At 41.8% G+C, this 25,182-nt stretch overlaps 1 protein-coding gene across 2 annotated transcripts in view; it reads right to left on the reverse strand.

The window, feature by feature from the left end:
- Window positions 1–25,182, reverse strand: part of KIF13B (kinesin family member 13B) — a 190,172-nt gene that overhangs the window by 44,682 nt on the left and 120,308 nt on the right. For both annotated transcript variants that reach the window (XM_032634809.1, XM_032634810.1), the window contains exons 24-35: window positions 23,815–23,947; window positions 19,362–19,508; window positions 18,710–18,739; window positions 16,968–17,067; window positions 16,252–16,378; window positions 15,438–15,493; window positions 13,745–13,869; window positions 12,298–12,474; window positions 9,744–9,836; window positions 5,306–5,458; window positions 4,483–4,560; window positions 3,262–3,315 (exon numbers count right to left, since the gene is read on the reverse strand). In XM_032634809.1, the coding sequence (XP_032490700.1) occupies window positions 3,262–3,315; window positions 4,483–4,560; window positions 5,306–5,458; window positions 9,744–9,836; window positions 12,298–12,474; window positions 13,745–13,869; window positions 15,438–15,493; window positions 16,252–16,378; window positions 16,968–17,067; window positions 18,710–18,739; window positions 19,362–19,508; window positions 23,815–23,947 (1,273 nt within the window). The remainder of the gene's footprint in view (window positions 1–3,261; window positions 3,316–4,482; window positions 4,561–5,305; window positions 5,459–9,743; window positions 9,837–12,297; window positions 12,475–13,744; window positions 13,870–15,437; window positions 15,494–16,251; window positions 16,379–16,967; window positions 17,068–18,709; window positions 18,740–19,361; window positions 19,509–23,814; window positions 23,948–25,182) is intronic.

A 25,182-nucleotide genomic window follows, 5' to 3' on the forward strand; every position in this document is an offset into this window, starting at 1 on the left:
GAAAATACATGCTGAAATAGAGCGGACAGAGCCAGATCCTTGCTGCTGGGACGGCACCAGGACACCAGTAAAATCTGAGAGGGTAGAATTTCCTCATCTTTGCTAAGTTACCCAGCGGCCCCAGGACATCAAGATGACTGAAAAAGGAAAGGTCCTGGTAGAGTAACAAAAAAGTGTGTAATTTATTTACTCATTTAATATATGCCCTGCTGGGACGTCCCTGGCGGTCCAGTGGTTAGGACTCTGCGCTTCCACTGCAGGGGGCACGGGTTCGATCCCTGGTCAGGAAACTAAGATCCTGCAAGCTGCAAAGCGCGCCCAAACAAAAAACAAAACAGGGCTTCCCTGGTGGCGCAGTGGTTGAGGGTCCACCTGCCAGTGCAGGGGACACGGGTTCGTGCCCCGGTCCGGGAAGATCCCACATGCCGCGGAGCGGCTGGGCCCGTGAGCCATGGCTGCTGAGCCTGTGCGTCCGGAGCCCGTGCTCCACAATGGGAGAGACCACAACAGTGAGAGGCCCGTGTACCGCAAAAAACAAACAAACAAAAAACCACCCCAAAACACATTCTGCTTACTTCTCCCCTATCCTCCACAGAAGAGACTGCCCTGGGAAAGGCCTCCGATAAACTCTTCACTCTCACACCCAAAATAGTCTTTTCAGTCCTCATTTCGGTCTCTGAGGAATCTGGAAGGAGCTCCTAAACCGCCTTTCTCCGGCACCATTTTCCAAGCCGCCCTCCTGCGCCTCCCCTCCTCTTTGAGGACTCCGGTCCGTCATGGCCCTGGCCGGCTTCCCCTCCTGCGCAGGCCTGAAAGTATCACCATCACGCCCGCACAGCCTGGCCTCTGTGCTCAAATCCATCACGCTGTTCCAACCAGGTCCTGAGCTCCCCAATCTGTCTTCAGCTAGGGCTTCCAGACCCCTGAACTGGCAGACATAACCTTTTGTCCAAAATTGACCTCAATCATTTTCTTCCCCAAACCTGCGCCTGCAACATTCACCTCTCTGCACTGTCACCCAGAGCCCACACCACCCTGTCTCCCCTGGGCTCCACTTTATTCTTCATGTCGCCGAGTTCCAGAGCTTCCATCTCCTGAGCACGTCCTGAATCTCTCCCTCCCCCTCCCCGCTGCTGAGGCCTCTACCCCACCTGCTGTCCCCACCCTCACTTGTGCATTGGTAACTGTACACATTTCTACTATGTACATTATTCTAACGTAATTTTATACACCACAGCCAGGAACATGAGTGGGGTTTAGGTAGACTGTTTAAAAAGACTCCTTCAAGGGACCCAGCTCCCCAGCTACTCCTAGGCACATCTATAGGAACTTCTGAAATAAGGCCCCTTTCTCTGGGCTCTACCCCACACTGCACCCTCTCTGCTTTACTCATGCTCTTTCCTCCTTCCACACTTCTGTTCACACTCTTGCTTCAACCCCTTCCCTGCCCTGGGTGGACCTATCCTCTTTCAGCATTAAGCTTACTGGGGGCGGGGATGCCCCCTCTCTGCAGCCTCTCTTGGTCCCTGAATAATACCTATAAAAGTGCCCACTCCCTCCTCTGGGCTCCTACTCTACCTAGGCATACTTCTATTACAGCATCTGTGTTCCTTTATTCTGTTTATTTGGTGTAGATGAAACAATAATTCTTTTTCAAGCAGATACTACTGTTTTCTATTATTTTCTTCATTTAAACATAAGGAAACTAGGGTGAGAGAGAAAAGCTGAAGAAATTTTGGCTACTTTTTTTCCAGGAATTCATCATAGAGGATTTGGGTTAGACAGATTTCAAAAAAACACAGAAAGTCATGGTTTTTTCTTATATTTTCCTTAAATTACTTGAGTTATTTATAATTAACAATGACACAATTTTCCATAAACTCTGCTTTGTTTAGCTAATCACAACTATGCTATGATTATCAAGAGCTAATCACACCTGTCAGTGGACCCGTATCAAGGAGTACTAACCCTTAGCACACTTTCAGATGCATGGTAGGTGGTCAGTGAACTGATGAGCTGGGGAGCAAGTTATTTGCCTATAAACACTGAGATACGTATTTTTAAGATTTAGATTACTGGTAGTTTTCCTGAAATAATAGGATATATATACACACATACATATCTATGTGTTACTTCAGGTAAACTCCTAGTAACCTAGATCTTAAAAATGCGTCTAATCGTTCATCAACTTCATTGTCTTTTTCTTAAGTTTTTTTTTTTTTCCCCTCCTTTTTGCGGTACGCGGGCCTCTCACTGCCGTGGCCTCTCCCGTTGCGGAGCACTGGCTCCGGACGCACAGGCTCAGCGGCCATGGCTCACAGGCCCAGCCGCTCCGTGGCACGTGGGATCCTCCCGGACCAGGGCATGAACCCGTGTCCCCTGCATCGGCAGGCGGACTCTCAACCACTGCGCCACCAGGGAAGCCCTTTAAGTTTTTATAAGGAAAATTTCAAACCTATACAAAGACAGATTGTAGAATATTTAACAAGAATAGGAAGAATAGTGTAAGAATAGTGTAATGAATACCACTCAGCTTTGATAATGATTAAATAGCCAATCTTCTTTTATCTGTATCTTCTTTTACTCTGACACAACTTCCTCATGTCAGACCATTTCATATGACACTTTTGGCCTCCTCATGGGTGAAGATATCGACACAGAAAACACTGCCTGCAGCTGGCAGCACCAACATCTAACGAGGTCCCTCAAAAAAACGGCAGGCACAAAACTGTCATGTGACATCCAGTTACAATTTCAAGTGTGAGCCCTTTAAGTACATGAAAATGAATTGTCTATGCTTAAAACTCTGTTATATTGGGGAAAGCTATATTAACAAGCAAGTAAATACATTCCAGCTAACAAAATTTCTGTTCGTTTATTTTTCTTCTAACAAATAATATTAACTTTTAGACATGATCTTATTCCTCACATATTTTCAATCATTTCATCAATATTTTACTATTAAAAATCTGACATGAAGTTCCTTTTCTGACACAAACAGGAAGAATATTTTCAACAGAAGAACTTAAGCAACTAACTTGTTTTTTAACCCTTATAAAGTAGAGTAATAATAAGGTCTCGGTAACATTATTTTAACTGGCAGATAAAAAAAAATGAACTCAACGCTCTCCAATAAATTTCACACAGTATAGAAAACTGGGAGAAAATTTGGCACGCAAAACTAGCGTGTGATATTTGAGAAGAGGAAAGCTGGAATGGGAAACGAGTTAAGGCTGATAGAAAATAGTTACAAACACTCACCTTGTTGCTACCTAGACTGTAGGATGGAATAAGATCCTGTCGGCTGCCAGACAGCTAAACAAGAAATAAAGAGGGGGATTAGTCCTTCATGTGCAAAAGTACGTAGATCTATGGTCCTGGAAATACAAGACTTTGAAAACCGAATCAACAGAATGTTGAAGTTGGATGGTATCAGACAGGCTGTCAAGACCAAAGTTACAAACTAGACTAGTGGCCTTTGGGACACTGTCAGGTGCAGTTTTTTTTAAAAAAATTGAATTGATTAACATTTTTTAAGATGCTAGGTTTGTATAACATCAGATATCCAGCGTACACTGAGGCAACAGCCGGCTGGGCCTGAGTAAGAGACGCTTCATTTGTTTATCCCCTTCTATTTAAAGGATACCAGGTTACTGGTTACCTTACCCTGTCCTAATCGGACGACTCCTTTCTCTGGGTATTGTAGCAAATGTATACACGCAAACTATTTACTTTAAACCATAGGATTCTAAATACCAAATCTCTGCACATACCAGTGCATTTTAGTAGGTCATTTTCTGAAGGAATGAGAAGATATTTACGCGGAGTTAAAGTGGTATTTTTTACTGCCTGAGAATGTTCCCAATCTTTCCGTCTGAGATCATCAGTGACGTCACTCAGTCTCGCGGGGCCACATGGGCCCTCCAGCCTGAGACCCGTCCTGCCTCTCACTGGGTCCTCTCCAACACCAAGGCTAAGGGTCAGTTGCTCTTTATTTCAATGCTTGTGCCATGGTTTTTCTGGGTAACAAGTTCAGACAAAGGTGTACTATCTCTCATATTCATATCTTTATCAAAAGTAAGGAAAGTAGAGATAAATCACAGTTTATAAACTTAGTCCAGACTTCTCCTCAATTTATAAGTAATTCAGTTTGGCCTAGAAAATTCAAACAGTTTCCCTAGGCACTCGGCTAGTTTTGCTTTAGTACAACAAACACTCACCTAACAGAGTCAGTGTGCCAGGCACTGGCGACATGAAGATAAAGGAGAAACATTACAGAGGGACTCACATGGGAACTTTCCCTGTAAAATTAGGAAGGGCAGTGACAGAGAGGTGCACCGATGCTTCAGGGTAGAGAATGGGGACACTTAAATCAGTTCATAGAAGGAAATGATATCTGAGATGAGATTCAAAGGATGGGAAGGAGTTATCCAAGGAAAGAGAAGCGAAAGCAGAGCACAGAATGGGGTCCCAGCTACTCACTCTGTTCACATTTGGAGAGCTAACACTCCTCCTATTCAGCTTCCCTTTTCCTGTCAACTGTTCCTTCACTGCAACTTCCTGTCAGTCAGAGAAAATACAGACGAAAAATACACATGAGAGACACACTTCCAAAGTAACAGTATCTTAAAGCAGGCTGAGCTATGGACACATTCCTAGTTCTTTAAAGGACGGCTGTTACTTCACACCACAGAATGACTCAATTACCATCACTGTGGAATACTCAAAGTTAATTAAACAGCTGACAGGTTACCTTGATCATTCTTTTCTGTATCTACTGACGGCCCCCTTGAAGCTGGCCAGAAGTCAGTCCCAAGAGAAAGATTATTAAAAGCAGACCATTCTCCTTTATTTTTCATTAGTATTTTTGGTTAAAAAAAGTCTCAACACTGTCACATAAAATGGAGCTCAGGGTTTCTCTGAGGCTTAGGTTTACGGCTGGCACTTCTGTTTTCCCTTCTAGAGATCCACTCCAAGGCTGTGGAGGCAAAGAAGGGCACAGCACTCTACCTTCTGTGACATTATGACCCAGTATCAAGGAATTTCTAAAATACTTAGCCACCAAGAGTTACATATTCTCTTCCACTACTTCCAAATGGCAACTAGATACCATTTAGGGTCTTGGAAAAAGTAACTTTCCAGTAGTTTCTGTATCTTCAAAGACTTACCCAGCAAGTTTAATCTAAATTAATATGCTCCACTTAGAGGCTTCAAACGTTTAGATGTAACAATAATGTGACTTGTGGAAAGTCAAACCCAGAGTCAGGCTGGGCTGGCACCATGGCCACCAGCTCTGTCGGCTGACCTGGCGAAGTCGATCTAACGTGAGAAGGTTCTCCACTGCCAGCACGCTCCTGAGGTATTTCTCAATATATGCCTCCGAGTCAGCAGAAGCCGTGTTTTCAACATTAGCTGCCATTCTTGCTAATGCTTCTCGTTCCTCTACTCCCTGGGCATCCTGGAGAATGGAAAATTGTATATTAAAATTAAGTACCTTGCAGAAGAAAATGTTACAAAAGCTTCCTGATTATACAAATACACACAAGAGTACTGAACGAACAAATGGGATGTATTCCAAATTCCATTTTAAAGTCAGCTTTCGGAACTCAAAATGCATTTTCCCACAGAAATCATGGTATAAATGGTGGTTCGGTTCACTTGAAAGGCTGGTTAAACACAGAGCAGCTGAAACACAGCACGTTTTCAACAAAACTGTTCTCTCCTACATTTCCATTGCAAACAAAGACATTCCTGGTTAGAAAGGATTTGGTGGGCTAGCTGGAAATCTAACCACAATAGTACTTCCTGAACATATCTTGGGGGGCCAGAGGGAGGACTGAGGAGCTGGGGTAACAGCTGGATATGTGTGGGATCCAAACAACCCCTGCAGGAGACAGACATAGGTATGGAGGCTAAGAATGGAAAGAAGGGCTGGGTTCCAACCCTTTTGCTAAGCAGCCTCCCACAGACTACATATTCCAAGTGTGGTCTCAATCCCCAACTCAGCAGTGGCAGAGGCCGAAGGCTGGAAGCTGACCAAGAAGAGAAGTAACTAAGCAAATTCTCACTCACCCAGCTCCCTGGACATAACTGGTCCAGGCATATAAATGGGATGTTTGCAAGTCAGGGAGGGACTCTGTTAATGTAGTCAGGTATCTCAAGCTCATGTGGCTCATAACAAAGTACTCTTCTCAGGAAAAATGAGATACTTTTTTTTACTGGTGAATTTGTTGTAGTAACGTCAAAGACTACAAAAGATATATCCGCATGCCACTGCATCTTAAGATACCATCGACTTTAAGAAAAGACATATACCACTAAGGAGGGAAAAAAACTCTGCCAATTAACTTTAAGATATCATCAATTATAAGACACATTCTAACTTCAAAAATATTTTTTAAAATTTACATAAGCCTTACGGGCTTCCCTTGTGGCACAGTGGTTAAGAACCTGCCTGCCAACGCAGGGGACACCTGCGTTGGCAGGGTTCGAGCCCTGGTCCGGGAAGATCCCACATGCCGCAGAGCGACTAAGCCCGTGCACCACAACTACTGAGTCTGCGTTCTAGAGCCCGCGAGCCACAACTACTGAGCCCACGTGCCATAACTACTGAAGCCCATGCGCCTAGAGCCCGTGCTCCACAACAAGAGAAGCCACAAGAAGCCCGCACACTGCAATCAAGAGTAGCCCCTAAAAAAAAAAAAAAAAAAAAAAAAAAAGAGTAGCCCCTGCTCACCGCAACTAGAGAAAGCCTGCGTGCAGCAATGAAGACCCAAGGCAGCCAAAAATAAATAAATAAAATAAATGAATTTATTTTAAAAAATTTACATAAGCCCTAGAATGGATAAAATATGGAAAAATTCAGAAGACAGCTTAAGTTCACAAAACTTTTGTCTCCTACAGTAATTCGTTTGGGCCCAGGAATCATCCTCATTTTACAAATGAGGAAAGAGGAAGGTCGCATAATTAGTAAAAGAAGCAAGACTAGAATTAGGTCTCCTGACTCCTGATAGAGTATTCTTTTAACCACTGAATATCCTGATTTTCTAAGAAAGAGGATACCTGAGTTTTAAAGAAATGTATATATTATATATCCATGTTATCCACACAAGAAATAAAACATTTCCATTTCCTCAGAAAGTTCGACCCCTACCCTTCCCCCAAGGCAAGGTCGTTTCTTTCACCACAGATCAGTTCACCTGTTTTAGAAGTTCACATAAATGGAATGACACCCTTTGGCGCCTGGCTTTTCACTTAGCATAGTGATTTAGAGATTCGTTCACAGTTCATTTCTTTGTATGGCTGAGTAATACTCCACAGTATGGAGATGCCACAATTTATGTATCCATTCTTCTGTTGATGGATGTTTGGGTTGTTTCCAGTTTTAGGTTATTTTGAATTAAGCTGCTTTGTATATTCCTGTGCAGATCTTTATGGATATATGCCTTCACTTCTCTTGGGTAAGGACCTAGAAGTAGAATTACTGGGTCACGGGGTAGGTGTCTATTTAACTTTATGATCAGCTGCCAGTGGTGGTATCATTTTACACTCCCATTAGCAATGAAAGCATTCTAGCTGCTTTAAAAAAAAAAAAAAAAAAGGAAGAAAGGTGAAACCATCTCTTGTTGCTCTCTGGTCTATGACTACTTCTTTTTGCTACCAAGCCCTCAAAGCTTCTGTAATATGGAACACAAAGAACTTTTCCAGGCTTTTTCATGATGAATTCTAGCTTTTAAGAAGCTTTCTATTTTATTTTGAAATAAAAAATAAATTAGTGTAGCCCTTACACTATAAGCTTTAAGTCTCACTTTTCCTTTGTCTTTATCATCAGGATTTGATAATGTGACCCTAACACTTCCCAACTTAGACATTTAGCTAATTATTAATAGGCAGCCCCATCACGTGAGGCTATGTGTTTATCTTTCCACTGATTTCCCCACATTTCTGCCCTTTGAAAAACCGTATCACCTGAAGAATAAAAGCACTGTTAAAGAAGATAAGAAAACTACAAATGGGGGACTTCCCTGGTGGTGCAGTGGTTCAGAATCCACCTGCCAATGCAGGGGACACGGGTTCGAGCCCTGGTTCAGGAAGATCCCACGTGCCGCAGAGCATCTAAGCCCGTGCGCCACAACTACTGAGCCCGCGTGCCACAACTACTGAAGCCCGCACACCTAGAGCCCATGCTCCACAACAGAGAAGCCACCGCAATGAGAAGCCAGCGCACTGCAATGAAGAGTAGCCCCCGCTCGCTGCAACTAGAGAAAGCCCACACGCAGCAATGAAGACCCAACACAGCCAAAAAAAAAACACTACAAATGAGGAGAGAAGAGAAGATGATGCGAGAAACGGAAAAACTAAGATAGTTCACTGCAAGTGTCACTGTTTCTCAACTGCATTCAAACTGTTTTACAGAGTTAAGATCTGAAACAACTGGAAAAAAGAGCAAACACTCAGATACAGAGAATAAACAGTAAATCTCTAACCCCACATCTAAGTACACAAAGAGTAATATATTCCAGATCCAAGATTTTGCAGCTTGTCTAACTCGAAAAGGGGCTCAATTTTTAAATGGTCAGCAGGCTCCAAATTAAATAAACAGTTAATATGTGCCATGTAAGCCTAATACTTTGAAGGTGCAGGCAAGGATTAGTCACTATTTGACATTATTTGAGAGGAAGAGTGTTCTGTGATATAAGTACTCTAAAACAAAGCCTAAGTGCTGTGCAATCTTTTCACTCTTCCAAAACCTGATCTGTCTTAAAATATATATTGTCCATCTATTGTTCAAATAATCAACGGAATCAATCAACAAGCACTGAGCCCTTGAATCAAGAGAATGAAGGCACCATGGATGGTGTGCTTAGGAGGGAGCGCTCGTCCCAGGGTCCCATTCCCATTTTCCACCCCAAGGGCAGCACAGCCTGGACCTCCCCACTCACTCCCTGATTCTGGGTAGTCAATGTGGCAGAAGGAGCCACTCTTGTCTTTTTTGTTGGGTCCTTTTCTTAGACCCCTCACTTCTCCTACTCCTGTAAGGAAGGCCTTGTTACTAGCTATGCCAATAACCAAGTGCACAAATCTGTCTAAATCAGGAATTAAGTACTAAGAAGCACATATAAACTACATCCTCCAGCAAGCTCCTGTCAGGGGTATTTTCAGCTCTATCTGTTTGATTCCTGTGCATATCTGAATTAGCTAAGAGAAATAATAATAGTAACTATAATAATAATAGCAATTACAATTTATTGTTTAGCATGTACACGATTTGTGTATATTGTCTCATTTAATCCTTAAAAAAAAAACCCTGTACAGAAGGTATCACTAACCCAATTTGATAAATGAAAAAATTTAGGCTCAAAGTAACTTACCCAAGTTCACGTCACTAAGAGGTGACAGAAACAAGATTTCTGTTTCATTCCAAAATGAAACCCTGAAACTCTATGTTATGCTGTGTTGCCTTCCTTCAAGGGTTATACCCTCTTCTGTGGGTAAAAAGGTGTTGATTTGCTTTTCAAAAGATTCTTCTTTAACAAAATACTAAAACCAAAACCTTTAAAGCCACACAAGTACATTTTACTCTGAATCAAGTTAAGATTAGGAAATTCCTCTACAAATCTATAACATTTTCCTAAATATACATTTTCATTTAACACACATTTCTTGCATAGGTGACTTTTCAGGGAGTTTGCTCTTTCTACATGTTTATTTTTAGTATATTCAAATTTCATATGATCCTTCACCTCTGGAATATTGGAGACAATTTCAAAGGTCACTCCACAGCCTGGAATAGAACTTCGATGTGACATCTTTTTTAGGAGACTCTGAGCAAAACCCTAGAGAAAAACAAAATAGAAGACATGGTTTCCCACCTCAAAACTGAGTTTTCATTAACAAAGAGACAGCATAAACGACACCACATTCACTCTAACCAAAAAGGAAAAGAACATACTTCCAATATAAGTCAGAATCCAAATCACTACATATAAGTTCCTCAACTTTGTCTTAGTGCCCCAAAACAATTTATATGATGCCTGCCACGTGACAGGTCCCATACCGAATATATGAAAAGTACAAACCCTAAACTCTGGAACCACACTAGGCATCTGGTTCAACTCTGCTGACAGGCTACAGAAATAAGACTGTTGACTTCTACAAGATAAAATGACCTTCTAACGAAGATGTAAGGAAGGGCTGGTGACCCTTATCCTTTTTTTCTTCTTTCCAGCACGATGGACATCTTGCACTATGAATAGTGACAAGTCCAGGCATTAATTCTTGACCAAAGCAGGATCATTATGAAGAATGATTTAAGAGTGCACGGTCATTGTTTATGCTGACTGTGCTCTTTGCACGGTTAGGAATTGAACTGCTGAATTAATGCATAGATGACTCATTTGAAGATGTTGCTAAGACTGAACATCCTGTAGAGGTTAAAGAGAGCACGGAGGAGGGCAGAATACAATTGGTGAATAAAGATGAGAATAAGAGAGAATATTAAACTGACACTGAACCTTTTTCCCTCATGCAAAAGCCAAGTAGGAAATAGGTAAAAGCCCCCAAACAGAATAGGAAAAAAACTGTTTGGTCTCAGAAGTACGTATTTTCACAAACTTAATAATAATTCAGTGATCTTTAGTTAACTTTTTAGAAGATTTTAGCCTCTTAGAATGCAAGAGCCTCTTAGAATGCATTCATTTCATCCCTTCACTCTTGACTCCAGACTTATAAGGTGGCACAATGGTTAGGAATCTGCTTACCAATGCAAGGGACATGGTTCGAGCCCTGGTCTGGGAAGATCCCACATGCTGTGGAGCATCTAAGCCCGTGCGCCACAACGACTGAGCCTGCACCCTAGAGCCCGCGAGCCACAACTACTGAGCCCACATGCCATAACTACTGAAGCCCGTGTGCCTACAGCCCGTGCTCCACAACAAGAGAAGCCACCGCAACGAGAAGCCCATGCACAGCAACCGAGAGTAGCCTCCGCTCGCTGCAACTAGAGAAAGCCTGCATGTGCAATGAAGACCCGATGCAGCCAAAAATGAATAAAATAAATTTATTTAAAAATAGACTTCCGAGAAAAGAGAGACCAGGAAAAGAGTGAATGGGAGACACGGCACATACATACACCTACAGCTATGCCATGACCTGTATGTACTGATGCTCGATCGCCAAGCTAAAGAGCTGCAATTTTAACAGCATCACTGCCGGTCTTCATTCAAAGAGTGATATCAGTGTGACATTCAGAACTAAAGATTAATTTTTAGGGGTGGAGATTACATCCAGGACTCTGTCAACCGTGACTATACCCTTCTAAATGAAAAGATTTATTTTCATCTGTCCTGGTTTTAGCCAGTGTATTGAGAAGAACCCCTAGAATCAACCTCCCAAATCGTATCATTGCAGAACCAACAGCAGAAATCCTTTATATTCTTATCTAGAAGTTTTCTACTAAACTGGTTCGTATGGCACAAGGTCCTTCATAACCTAGCTGCAACTGTGTTGATGGCCACAGCCGTGGCCTCTGCAGCACACCCCGTCACACTCTGCTTCTAACGGTCCCCAAGCTGCCACGCCCTTTCCTTCCTCACCACCTCTGCATGGATATTTCCTCCTCTCGGTGAAATAGCCAGCGACTCCTCTGCCTGCCAACCACCCCTGCCTGCAACGGAGCAGCTCACACGCCCCCTCCTCTTTGAAGCCTTCCCTGACTGCACTCTCACCCTCTGAGCTGCACTGCCACAGTAGAAGAGAGTCGTCTGCTTATACACTCATAGGCCAGTGGACACTGGCTCTTTAAGGATGCAGATTATTTCTTATTCATCTTTTTACCCCAAAGCTTGACAAGAGTACTCTCTCCAAATACACAATCAATGAACCAGCAGAGAGGACTGAGAGAAAAGAAAGGCATGGAAAACGACATGGTGAACAGCACAAACAACAGCTCATCTGTGGTGAACACTCTCATCTTGTAGGACCCAGATGAAGAGTCAAAGACAAAAACAGTGAGCTTCGTCTTGACAGGGCCCTATGGCACCCAAAGGAAGGGCTGTGAGCTGTGCCTCTGCAGTAACAAAGATTCAGGGTAACAATTCAGGGTCGTCTAGGAGGAAGTCAGGCTGACGGGTTCCGGGATTGAAGCAAGCACGGTTATAGGACAGCAATAGTCAACCGAAAGAGAAAAGCTCAGAGCTTCACAGAGCCTGGGGGGACAGGAGGCCAGAGCAATCCTTCCACAGCCCCGCCCTCGTGTCTGACCCAAAGTCATTTCTTCAACTAGGATCAATGACTCACCTGCCGGCCGTGAACACTGACACAAATGCGCTTGCGTAATACCAACTGCATGTCGGCTGGATGGCTGAGCTGGACCGTCACCCGCACGATGAGAAACACTCGCTCATCCGCGGGCGTGCCTTTACTCAGCTGAGGGCAGTTGTGCACTGCGGAGTCCCAGGAGGCTTCCGCTTTCACCTGCAGAGAAGACAGAACAGTCACTCCCTCCTCCTAAAACACAAAACCCCACAAGGAAACATCTTGGCTTGGGCTGAAGTGGAGCAGGCCACTCAATGAGTGCAGCTCTGCTAAGAGAACTGCCCTGGGAGACCATGGGAATCCCAGGATGTGGCCTCAGGCACCTACTCGAGGGAGTACAGAGCAGGCTGTTCCTGGCCGACAGCTAGAATTTATATATTTGGAAAAATACTCAAACATAAAAGTTGCAAATTGAGTACAATGAACTCCTGTATTTCTTTCAGGTAGATTCACCACCTGTTAACATTTTGCCCTTTTCCCTCTCTCTCACACACACACACACACAGTATTGCTCTTGTTTTTTGGGTTTTTTTACTGAACCACTTTAGAGTAAGTTATAGACAGGTGACTCTGCATCTCTAAATACTTCAGCAAGTATCTTCTAAGAGCAAGGACATCCTGTAACTTAACCATAGGACAATTATCATATTCAGGAATTTAACATCAACACGATACTACTATATAATACAGAGTCCATATTCAAATGTTTCAACTGTTCTGACCCAGGATCACAAACTGCACTTAGCTGTCCTGTTCTTTTAGTCTACTTTCATCTAGGCTGGTTCCCCAGGCTTTCTTTGTCACTCACGGCACTGACTTATTAAAGACGTGGTGCAGGTCCACTGTTTTACAGAATGCACTGTTTACAGAACGCAGTTCAAGTTTTGCATCTTCAGAATACCACTCACTATGCGATGATGTGTCCTTCAGAGTATCACGTCGGCTTTCCTTCCTTAATATATTTTATAATTTTTCCAATATGCTCAAAATTAGAAAGTAAGCCCCCAGTGTACACCCATCACTCAGATTCAAACATTATCACGTGGCTTCATCCATTCTTTTTCTCCCTTATTAAGAAGTCTTCACTAAAGCATTTCGAAGTCAATCCCAAACACTGTGCCGTTTTACCTCTATGTACTTCAGGAGCATTTCCCCAGAGAGTAGACCACTGCTGACCTGAACTGTGAATTACTAACAAAGATCCTTCACCAGGAAAAGAAGTAAAACAGTGAATGGATGTGATCTGATTGGTCTACTCCTTCTGGAAGTGGTTCCCTTCTTTCTGGAAATCATATTGAAAGGTTTTCATTTATATTTCTTGAGAAATGTAAGCACTGAAATGATTACCTTGCTGATTGTTTTCAAAGGCTCATGGAAAGGTTAAAGAAACTACTTTTCATCCAGTCTTCCCGAGTTATGCTTTATTTACCTCTCCATCATGCTGTTTGACAATCTGCAGTTCAAAGAACTCGTCCTCTTCTTCTCCAGTCAGGGTAGCATCCCATCCACCAGCTTCTGGGTCATCAAGATTATCCTGAGAGCTGAAATCATCAGCTAAAAGCAGAGAAGTTCCATTCAGTATGGAGATCATTTTAAAGGATAACCCCTACCAGCTAAATTTCAATGTGCTTAGTAGAATTCTCCTGCCTCAAATTTCATTTGCTTTTTGGCTCTGAAATCTTACATCACACAGATGATGACCATTAAACAGTTCACGGATCTTAGAGATGGAAAACGCCTCAAGAAATTATCTAAATCCAATCTCCTACCTCCGTGCCTTATTTTACATGGAAGGCAACGGAAGCCAAGAAACCCAAAAGGTTACACCAGGTCAGCCCATAAACGTTAATGATAGCGTTAGAACCCCAATTCCCTGTCTTTTAGTGTACTGAAGAAATGAGAGTGAGAGTGATTCCAATCATCCGACAGTTAAGAAACTGAAGGGCTGCCCTGTGGCCCTTTGGTTATTCATTTCCAAGCCTGGCCATCCCAACTCCCTATGCATCTTAAGCTTGCAAGTAAACGTCCAAAGTATTTCTTCTAGTACGTGGGCTTGTGTGGACCAAGAACGGGCATAGGCTGAACAGGGTGCTGCTCCTGTCTTGGAATATCCATACTAATAGGTCTTCTTGAAGCTTATTCTCTTCCACTTTCTAACCCTCCTACACACACACACCCCTCACCTATCTAGGAACCTCGGGTAAGAACAAGACAGAGTCGCCCTCAGTCTCCAAGGCTCAAGAGAACAAGGAAGGATAGAGTGCTGTGGCAATACATTAAAACCCCGACAGGTGGATGTACGGTGCAAGTGGCTAAGTGCTCTTCTCTGACTCCGTGTGTATGTGAAAAACTCTCACAGGTCCAAGTAAGCCAAGCAGCACAGGACGCTAAATACCTGAGATGCTGTAACGCACTTTCAGGGCAGAAGAGAACCACTGAGGACATCCACGCTTGCCTATTTAGGATGGTTCATTTTAATACACAGTTCTTCTGCAGATGTCTTTGGAATTTAAATGCTGACTTTCGAACTTATTTTTAGCTCTTTAATCTACCTTTTCATTTTTATTTCCCTCCTCAGACAGAATATTTGTAAAATGTAGCCACATCCAAATATTTTACACGAGGGGGAAAAAAATGACAGTTATTAAAAAAAAAAAGGCAACGCAGTGATGAATGGCACAAGAACTCACAGATAAAGTGAGAAATTCATTAGGTAATGCTAAGAAGACACCAGATAAAAGCAACATGCTACATAAGCATCACTAGTTATTAGTCCTTTCTGGAGAGGAGTCCTCCTGAGAATTAAAGAAGAAAATATCTTAAGTGTGGAAAACATTACTGCCATCCTAAACTGATGGGAGAACAAAGCACACAAAGCAGTATGGGTTGTAGAATGAAATGTGCGAACACATCACGATGAGACATACCTATCACTGTTAAAAAACAATACTGTTCTTACAGGAAATTCATTCTTTGTCAAGGATTAGAGTCCTCTGGCACACATAAAACAGACCCAAACCTTAGGCTTACAGAATTGCCTAACTGCATACTTTGTTAGAATCTAAGTGTTACTTGGACACTAATTTGTCAGAGTTGCCTTCGGAAGGCACCCCTTAACTTACCATTTAAGTCAAGGAATATAACGGGAATGTGTGTTTCCATCCCAGGAACTGGCGTCCTAAAACATAAAGAACAACAGCATCTCAAATAAAGCAGCCTTTCTCAGCGGCATGTGCTTCACGACTCAGCCTTCATACATTCAGAGCAATTACAGGTCAACCAATGATAATTCTGGGTACTGGGTTAGCTATAATTTCACATCAGAGATGCCACAAAGACTTAACGCCACTGCTGCTTCTTTTCTCTCGTGCTTCCATGTATAATTATCATACGCTCTGATATCAGAACTTAGTCTTAGAAAACACATATACCTGTTCATCACTGAAGTTGAAGCTCCCTTGTTTAAACGTACTTTCTTATAAAGTTATATATCTAAGGGCCCCATGTGGCTTAATTTACTATTTTTAATTTCTATAAAGTGGCAGAGAACATTTGCTGACAGTTCAATCTAGTACCAAAATCAAAAACACCCGGTGATGCAATTTTATTATGACTGAATAGTCTTTTAAGGGAATGACCCAAGTAATTAACATATTAACTATTTTTTTAAATGCTAAGTGCAATGGTACTAAATATTGATTTAGATTCTCAGAAATCTTAATTACTTGGGCGAAAAACAATATTAATAAAACAGTTTTAGGCCACAGTTATTCCAACTCATGAAAATAATTTAACACCTCCTCTGATTAAAACAACTTTTTTCCCCACACGCTATGGTAAGTCATCCATTAATCAAAGCAGAGGTAACACTCATAGAGAAAGTGGGCAGCTCCGTGAGCACAGAGAGCTTCAGAAGACACAGGGCAGCACCCATACCATTCTGCCGGGGCCCCGGGGATCCCACTGCCAGCTGAGGGAACCATGACTGCGTTCCTCTCCTCAGTCAGAGTCAACCTCATCTCTAGTAGTTGAGCTTCACGGTCAGCATCATCCTCTGTTTTATCTAGAACATCAAGAATGAGGATCAGATACAGGGGTCCCACTTCTTGCCTGCTGTTTACGCTTTGTCCTACGTTATCCACAGGATGTTCCCATATTCCATGTATTGGTTGAGGAGGGTTCACTAGCAACTTAATACCTCCCTAATTCGTGATAAAAAGCTCATGATAAAAAACTAACTATAAGCTAGCGAGGCTGGTGTGCTCTCACAGAGAGGCCATCTTCAGTTCATGGAAGGCCTACGGTGGAACAGCACAGGGATGATCTCTTCGAGAGTCAGAGGGCTCAAGTGCCTCTGGACCAGAAATCAAGAAATGTGAGCATCTTCCTTTAGTTATTTTTGAGGGACAATGTTTACTGCACATACTCTATTTCCTCTTTGTTGGGGGGGAAGGGAGACCTATGCAAAGACATCCTTACAAGTGGATAACTGTCCTTTTGAAAGGATGTGACACAAATAAGCACCATTCCTATGTTCTTGCCATTCCCACTACTGATGTGTTCGTCTACTTTTATTTCATGTAACTGCAAATGGGAATTAACAGCACACTGATTTGGGGTGGGGGGGGAATATTAGAAGTTGCTTTTCATACCATGTTTACTGACAAGCTTTTGCAGTTGTTGATCTAAGTACTCCTGACGCTTTGTTAACACATTTAGCCATTTTCTACGTAGTCTCTCTAAATCCCGATCCTAGAAGCAAACAAGGGGATTATAGTAAATATAACGTCAAGACAATATATCTGAAACCGATACTCTATCTTACCTTACTCTAATATGCTTCAAAAATGTAAAGTATTATACCCTAACTCTTTTATTACCACTACTAGTTGAATCCAACCATTATTCAGAATAGAAACTTTCAGAAATTAAAGCATTACTGTACTAGAGTAACACCATTTCTGAAAGGGCACTCTGATAATCCAGAACCAGTTTTTCCCTTTTTTTATTTTATTTTTTTTTTGCGGCACGCGGGCCTCTCACTGCTGTGGCCTCTCCCGATGCAGAGCACAGGCTCCAGATGCACAGGCTCAGCGGCCATGGCCCACGGACCCAGTTGCTCCGCAGCACACGGGATCCTCCAGGACCGGGGCACGAACCCGCGTCCCCCGCATCGGCAGGCGGACCCCCAACCACTGTGCCACCAGGGAAGCCCCAGAACCAGTTTTATTTCTATTGGCTCAAAGGGTAGAACTTCAAGCACTCATGCAGCTAATATCTTCTACAAGGTCTCTTTGCTGGATAAAAATCACAAATACTACTCGATAATCCTCAAATTTATATCCCTTAGAACCATCAGAAGAACTCTTCAGATTTCTTAACTACAGCCTTCAACATGTTTCACCAGTATCTACAAATCATGTAAATGCTTCTCTCCCTAGTTTCTGTTGGGTTTCTTTTTTTTTGGCGGGGGAGGGGGGTGGCAGACGGGATGTTACCAACAGACTTAACAACTCTACCAGTCAACACCTGACTGTGCTGCCATCTTACCTCATTTCCTTCTGTAATAAAGTTACGTGACTGGGTAGATCAGTGGAATGCTGAGCATATTGGGAGTATCTGGATTTCACTAAGGCACTTAACCAAATAGCTCATGACATTCTTGTGGACAAGAAGGAGAAATGTACAATGGATCTACTTGGAAGAAATTATAGAAGACTGAAATATCACATCCAAAGAATAGTGATTAATGGAATAACGTCAGCTTAAAACAATTCCCTACGGTTGTGCCACAGGACTCTGTATTTAACCCTCAATACTTTTATCAGCAACTTATAGGAAAGCAGACATTTTTATCCAATTAGAATGAAGCCAAACCAGGAGGGTGACTGCACTGGCTGACATAATCAGGATCCGAAGAGCTCTGACGGTGCTAAACGATGACTAACCAGACTCACAAAATAAAATTTATAAGACGTAAACAAAATCTTGCAGGAGATTAGGGAAAGGAGGGTGGGGGGGAAAAACAAAACAAAACCTGTATGACTCCAGGAAGTAGGGAAAGGAGACCTGGCTTAAAGTATGGAAAATACCTAAGGGGCGTGGCTTGACTGAAGCCAAGTCTGCAACAGCTCTTCCAGGGAAAAAGGAGAGAACAAGTGCAAGGAAGAGAACCTGAAGAATGGATCTGCAGGGGCCTGGATGGGCAGCTCCAGGTTTAGAAAAGGATAACAGTCACAGATGATTGTTCCCTTCTGTTTTAACTTGAGACAAAGCAATATCTGAATCAAAACTAATTGTGTAGTTACTAAGTAACAGTATGGCAAGACTCAGGAATGTGTAATTTAGTACTTTAATCGAGCTTATTTGACTAGGATAACCGGTGCTTCATTACCTGGTAACTGTCCATGTCCTCCTCTTCATCCTAAGAGAAAAAATATATTATGCAGAGCCAAAACAATCATTTATCCAAGAATCAGACTACGCTAAACAAGTTTGAATCTTTTCCCATACTTTATATTTTCTATTTTAACGAATACGCTTTTTCATCTCCCACCCACGCTCACCCTCACTCTGGGTTTTACAGTTTTCAGGTAGTTGGAGTGAAACCTTGAGCTTCTCATAGGAAAGTGAAGAACCTCATTTGACCTTTTCAGGGAGCTAGTACAATACTCTCCCCCTGCTGGGTTTATAGTCCCACTCCCCAAGGGAAATCAAACACCTGCTGGCAAATAGTCTTTATGAGCCAGCAGGGGGTTTCTGCAGAGGGGTGGGGGGGCGGAAATCAGGCACTGAGGAACTCCTGGAGGCTGAGATGTTTTAACCCTCAGTTTGCCGTGTACCAGGGAAAACCAACAAGCTGGTGCAGTGGTTCCACGCAAATGCAATACAGTTAAAAAAAAAAAAAAAAGAAAGAAAGAAAGAAAAGAAAAGAAAAAAAGATATCCAAGAAAATAAAATACTGAAAGAATTGTTTGTGGAAGGCAGTTTTCTGACAGGTTCCAAAAGACTCTCTTATCTGGCTGAGTCTGTCAACAGAGACTTACATGGATGGTTTCATGCGTCTTGGCCAATCTCGGCGCCCTGACTTTTACACATCCAATGCCAACAGACAATATACATTCTTCCATCAGCGGTAAAGTCCCAGACTCCTGCACAGACTTCACTTCCACTTGGACTCGCCGGGACTGCCCCTGTATCACAGACAATTTTAAGAGTTTCTCAAAATCGGTCTGATTCCCAAAAATTTGGTTTAGAGAGACCCCTACAGGCCGATGATGAGAAAACCATTTATCTCTAGAGATGCTATCTCACCGTATCTTACATGTTTAGTAGTAAATTACAAATTCAAAAACTAATCAGGAACAAATATATGGCTTAGATATTTTTTCCAACAAACAAAAACTTTAAAGCAATCTAACAAAGGAAATGCAAAAGGCTAGACAATATAAAATGTTCCACTTACTAATAAGCAAATTAAAATAAGCATGAAACACCTTTATTTTCACTTACTAAGCTAGCAATTATCTTTTAAAAAGGCAATTTACAATATTGCCCAAAGTTTACAAAAAAGGCAATTACATACACTGTTGGTGGGAATATAAATCGGTAAAGCTTTCTGCAGGGCAATTTGCCTTAAAAAATAAGTATCCCTTGACCCAGCAATTCAACTTTCTAGGAACCTGTTTTAAGTAATCATATATGTACATAAAGAATCTTACAGCAATGTTAAGAATAACAAGAAATTAGAAGCAAATTAAATGTATATCATTGATATCTGCTTAAACTATAGTATATTAATGAAATATTTACATGGTCATTAAAATATTGCTATAGAAAAACATACATGATATATGTTAGAGTACAGTGACAGATGTTAACTAGACTTCTTTTACAAAAGATTACCAAAGCCAGTATATATAGTATGATCCACTTTAAAAAATAAGCAATCAGAATAATAAGAATGATTACACTATCCTGAATTCACTGCTCTCATCCCAAAATAAAATAATTTTAAGCCAAGTTGCAAAATGAAGAATTGATCAGAAAGAAACTGTTCCTTCTTTAAGCATGTTTTCACAGTAAACACTAGGTGACTTTGAATATTTACAATGAAGTAATTTTTAAAAGAAAATTCTCAGTATCCCCAATCACTGACTTCAAAGTTGGTTTATAAATTCTAGGAATGTAAAACGGAATTTGAAAAACAGAATCTCAACATGTAATTTCAAGTCAGTTACCCTTCCCCTCCTCCATTGGATTTTAATTCCCAAGAGCTTTGTATCATCAGGAAAATCAGCTTAGGCAATGATTGATCCTATCAAGCTAGATTTAAAGAGATGGGTTGCAGATGTCTTTAATATTTTCCGAGGACCATGCATCAGATATTTTGTGCAAAGAGTAACTCAGAAAACATTTTAATTGTCTGAAATAGTTTAGTCATTTCAATTAGCTACCTTTGGTTTTCACTTTGCCTGAGACAGGAAGTGACCTATTCTGAATGTGCGCCCAAACGTGAAGGGTGAAGTACCTATACTTTGGGGGAGAATACAGGATAAAGAGAGAGAAAAATGGAGGGAAAAGATCCAGGAACGGCTTAATGCTTCACAGAAAAGCTTTGAACAGCTTTACGAATACATAAACTATTAGTGAACTTCTTGTAACTGCCGATATTTGACTATTTTTTAACTACAAAACTAGCAAATGCATGCAGTTAATCTAATCAGTTCTCCTCTGCTACTTTCCTGTTGGAGAACAATAGGTTCCAATTTTGAATTCTAATAAGTCTACCATCCAAGGCCCTCCATGAACTAGCTGCCCCAAGCCTCTATAACCTCTTCTGTTACTGCTTCTAGCTCTTCCTACAAGTTACTGATACTTTCTACCCAAACTTACCTAATTCCACCCTCTATCTTTATTCCTGCCATTTATATATGAAGAACCCTTCCAACATGATTCTTTCACCACCCAGGTCAAGATGCACATCCTTCAAAAAAGCCTTTCCTGATATACCCAAGATATCTTTGAACACTTTTAGTAAAGGTTATCAGAAGTGTGAAAAACACTTAAATATTCAATTTATACTAAACCACAGAAAATTATCTGGTCTTGCCTTCCGGGAGATGAAGAATTTCTAAGGCATCCAAAGAGGATATATATAGTTTTAACAGATGTTCAGGAAAAGATGTTCTTCACACCCTTATGAATCCTATTTTATGTATATATCTCACACTATATTTTAAACTAATTTCCTTTTGCTTTTAGTGCCTTGTCTATACATGAATGGATTTGCTAAAATTCATTTGCTAGGGTCAGAGAACAAGTGCTTATCATTTTCCTCCTCCTAAGACATTCAGAAACTTATTTAAGCAAACTTTTTCCTTTAACCTTTTCTCATATTTTGCTTTGAATGATTTCAACATTCATTTTCTTGAGCCATTCTAATATTTTACTACTGTTTTAAAGTATGGAAACTATCACAGGCAATAATATTCTACTAAATGTTGATTTCACGTAAAGAATAGCAAACAAGAGTATTTCTAAGTCTTACATGTAAATTCCATTAAGATACTCTCTCTCATCTTTAATTTGCAGCACAGATACTACAGATCACATCTGTCTGGGGTTAAGTGACAAGTCCCACACGTGTCTCTGCTGTATTGGTTTCTGGCAGGTATTCACATCTACCTAGCTGCATTTACTTAACGTGTCCTATTTACCTAACGTGTTAAGAAAGATAGAAAAGATATTTGGTCTTTGTCCTCAGTTCCTGGCACAGAGCTCCTAAAACTCTTGGAATTTCCTTAATGATAAAGGTGATAGGTGCGTCTTTTAACGATGTGACTCTTCATTTGGTCACTCTAGGCAGATCCCTAGGTGGTTCCAGGATTGGGGCTGGTCACCAGGAAGACCAAGCCTTGATCAGAAGGTTGGAACTTTCAGCCCTACGCCAAAACCTCAGGGAGAGAGACAAAAGGGGCTGGAGATGGGGTTAATCACCGAAGGCCAGCACTGTCATCCACCACGCCTACGTAAAAACCTACTAACGATGGGGTTAGAGCTTCCTGGCTGGTGAACACGTCAGGTGCTGGGAAGCTGGCGCAGCGAAGGGCACATGGCAGCTCCTCATCCTTCCTCCACACCTTACCCCATGCAGCTCTTCCGCTTGGCTGTTCCTGAGTTGTATCTTTTACAGTAAACTGGTAACAGTAAGCAAAGGGCTTTCCTGAGTTTTGTGAGTCATTCCAGTAAACTATGAAACCTGAGAGTTGCGGGAACCCTCAACTGTAGCCAAGTAGGACAGAAATGTGGGTGACCTGGGGCCCTGATACTTGCAGCTGGCGTCTGAAGTGAGGGCAGTCCTGTGTAAGTCTGGGCCCTTAAACCTGTGGAGTATGATGCTCGCTCTGGGTAGTTAGGGTCCAAACTGAACTGAATTACAAGACACCCAGTTGGTGCCTGCAGAGAAGCAGAGAACTGGTGGGCATCAGAGGGAAAAACACTTCTCATCTCCCATGTATCAAGCACTGGGCTCCATATAGTATTTCTTTTTTTGCGGTACGCGGGCCTCTCACTGTTGTGGCCTCTCCCGTTGCAGAGCAGGGGCTCCGGACGCACAGGCTCAGATGCCATGGCTCACGGGCCCAGCCGCTCCACAGCATGTGGGATTCTCCCAGACCGGGGCACGAACCCGTGTCCCCTGCATCGGCAGGTGGACTCTCAACCACTGTGCCACCAGGGAAGCCTCATATACAGTATTTCTAATCCTCACAATAACCCTACAAAGTTGGTGTTATCAAACCGCTCCACTTTACACCTGAGGAAAGGTTCCAGGAGGTGACTGAACTTGCTCACGGATATACAGCTAGGCCATGGGACAGCCAGAACCAAACCCCAGAACGTTAGACTCTGAAGTGCTTGTTCTTTCTGCCATGTCACACAGCCTCTCCTTGTCTTTATAAATGTTCTAATGCTGCTTGATACGTTTGTTTTATTTCCTACAGTTCAATTCTAAGTCACTTTAAAGCTTATCTTTTTCTTTTTTTAAAAAAAATATTTATTTGGTCGCACTGGGTCTTAGTTGCAGCAGGTGGGCTCCTTAGTTGCAGCACATGGGCTCCTTGTTGCGGCTTGCTGGCTCCTTAGTTGCAGCTTGCTGGCTCCTTAGTTGCGGCATGCATGTGGGATCTAGTTCCCTTGACCAGGGATTGAACCCGGAACCCCTGTGCACTGGGAGCGCAAGTCTTACCCACTGTGCCACTAGGGGAGTCCCCAAAGCTTATCTTTTTCTTACTTAAACTTCACAGAAGCTGGTTTTAAATACTGTAAACAGCTTTATTTTTGAAAATGAAAGAAAATACACATGAAGGGAGAGAAAACTTTAATAAGTGGTCTTGGCCAATCTAGATTTCATTATCCCTGATGTTTCTGCTAAAAGGAATCCAATATTAACCTTTACGACACCAAAGAATTCAATATTAACATTAAAAATTTCATTACCTGCCGGAGTTGGAAGATTCCACCTGTTGGCACGTCCTTTGCAGGAATTACCTCTACAGGGCAGTATTCACCATTCTCATTCTGTTCCAAGATTTGAACCCAGAATTCCACTTTCCTGGTGACTTCGCTCCATCTAGGAAATAGTTGAAGTTCTTGGAAAATCATACATTTCTATTTCAATACTGGCAGCTTAGGATCCTACACATGAGAATTAATGATGAAAATAACCTCCAAACAGAATAACTCAGTAGAATTATCTGTAGTTCAGTGAGTAATACACAAATACATACTGGCAAATGTAATTAAAAGCAAAGTTCAACAAACAACATCAGAACTAAAAATGATGCCTTTATTTCATTCAAAAAGGTATGATAATTAGAAATCTATTTCAAAGTGGTTATTCAAAAATTTAAACATTGTTATCAGAAGTACAGAAATAAGTTGCAGTGATTAGCTTTTCATACAGCCAAGGTAGTGCTGTATGCTTTAGTGACTTGACAAGTATCTCTGCTGAGGTCAGTAAGAGAATCAAAAAAAAAAAATCCCAATGTCTAATTTAGTATTTGGTAAAACTTTCTAAATACAAAAAAAAGAAGAAAATCTGCTTCTCATCTATAATTAGATGCAGTACAAATATATGCTCTTTCAGTCTTTTCCTTTTAACTCTTCTGTTTAAAATCCTGGTCAACAAGTAAGCCTTCCTCCTTCCATGATTAATGCTACTTGAAAAGAACTTTGAGCTAAAGATAGAATAAGTAAGGGACTTCCCTGGTGGTGCAGTGATTAAGAGTCCACCTGCCAATGCAGGGGACACGGGTTCGAGCCCTGGTCCAGGAGGATCCCACATGCTGTGGAGCAACTAAGCCCGTGCGCCACAACTACTGAGCCTGTGCTCTAGAGCCCACGAGCCACAACTACTGAGCCTGAGTGCCACAACTACTGAAGCCTGCATGCCGAGCCAGTGCTCCACAACAAAAGAGGCCACCGCAATGAGAAGCCCGCGCACCGCAACGAACAGTAGCCCCCGCTCACCACAACTAGAGAAAGCCCGCACGCTATAACGAAGACCCAACACAGCCAAAAATAATTAATTTTTTTAAAAAAAACATGTAAACCTGAATTCCAGAGTATATCTTGATCTATTTTCTCTACAGATGATTAATTAGAAGTATTTCATAATGATAAGCAGCCTATTCTCCCAAAATTCATTTCACACTTTATTCTTAACTACCTATTTCTTAACTTTTTCCCATCACTCTTCAAAGTTCACTTCTTCAAGGAAGTTTAACTGTGCTGTTAATACCGTGGACATAACACCAACTATTACTGGAATACTGGTAATGCTCAGGAAGGGGTAACCTTTATAAA

Source organism: Phocoena sinus, chromosome 6 (genome assembly GCF_008692025.1).
Source record: "Phocoena sinus isolate mPhoSin1 chromosome 6, mPhoSin1.pri, whole genome shotgun sequence".
NCBI lineage: Eukaryota > Metazoa > Chordata > Mammalia > Artiodactyla > Phocoenidae > Phocoena > Phocoena sinus.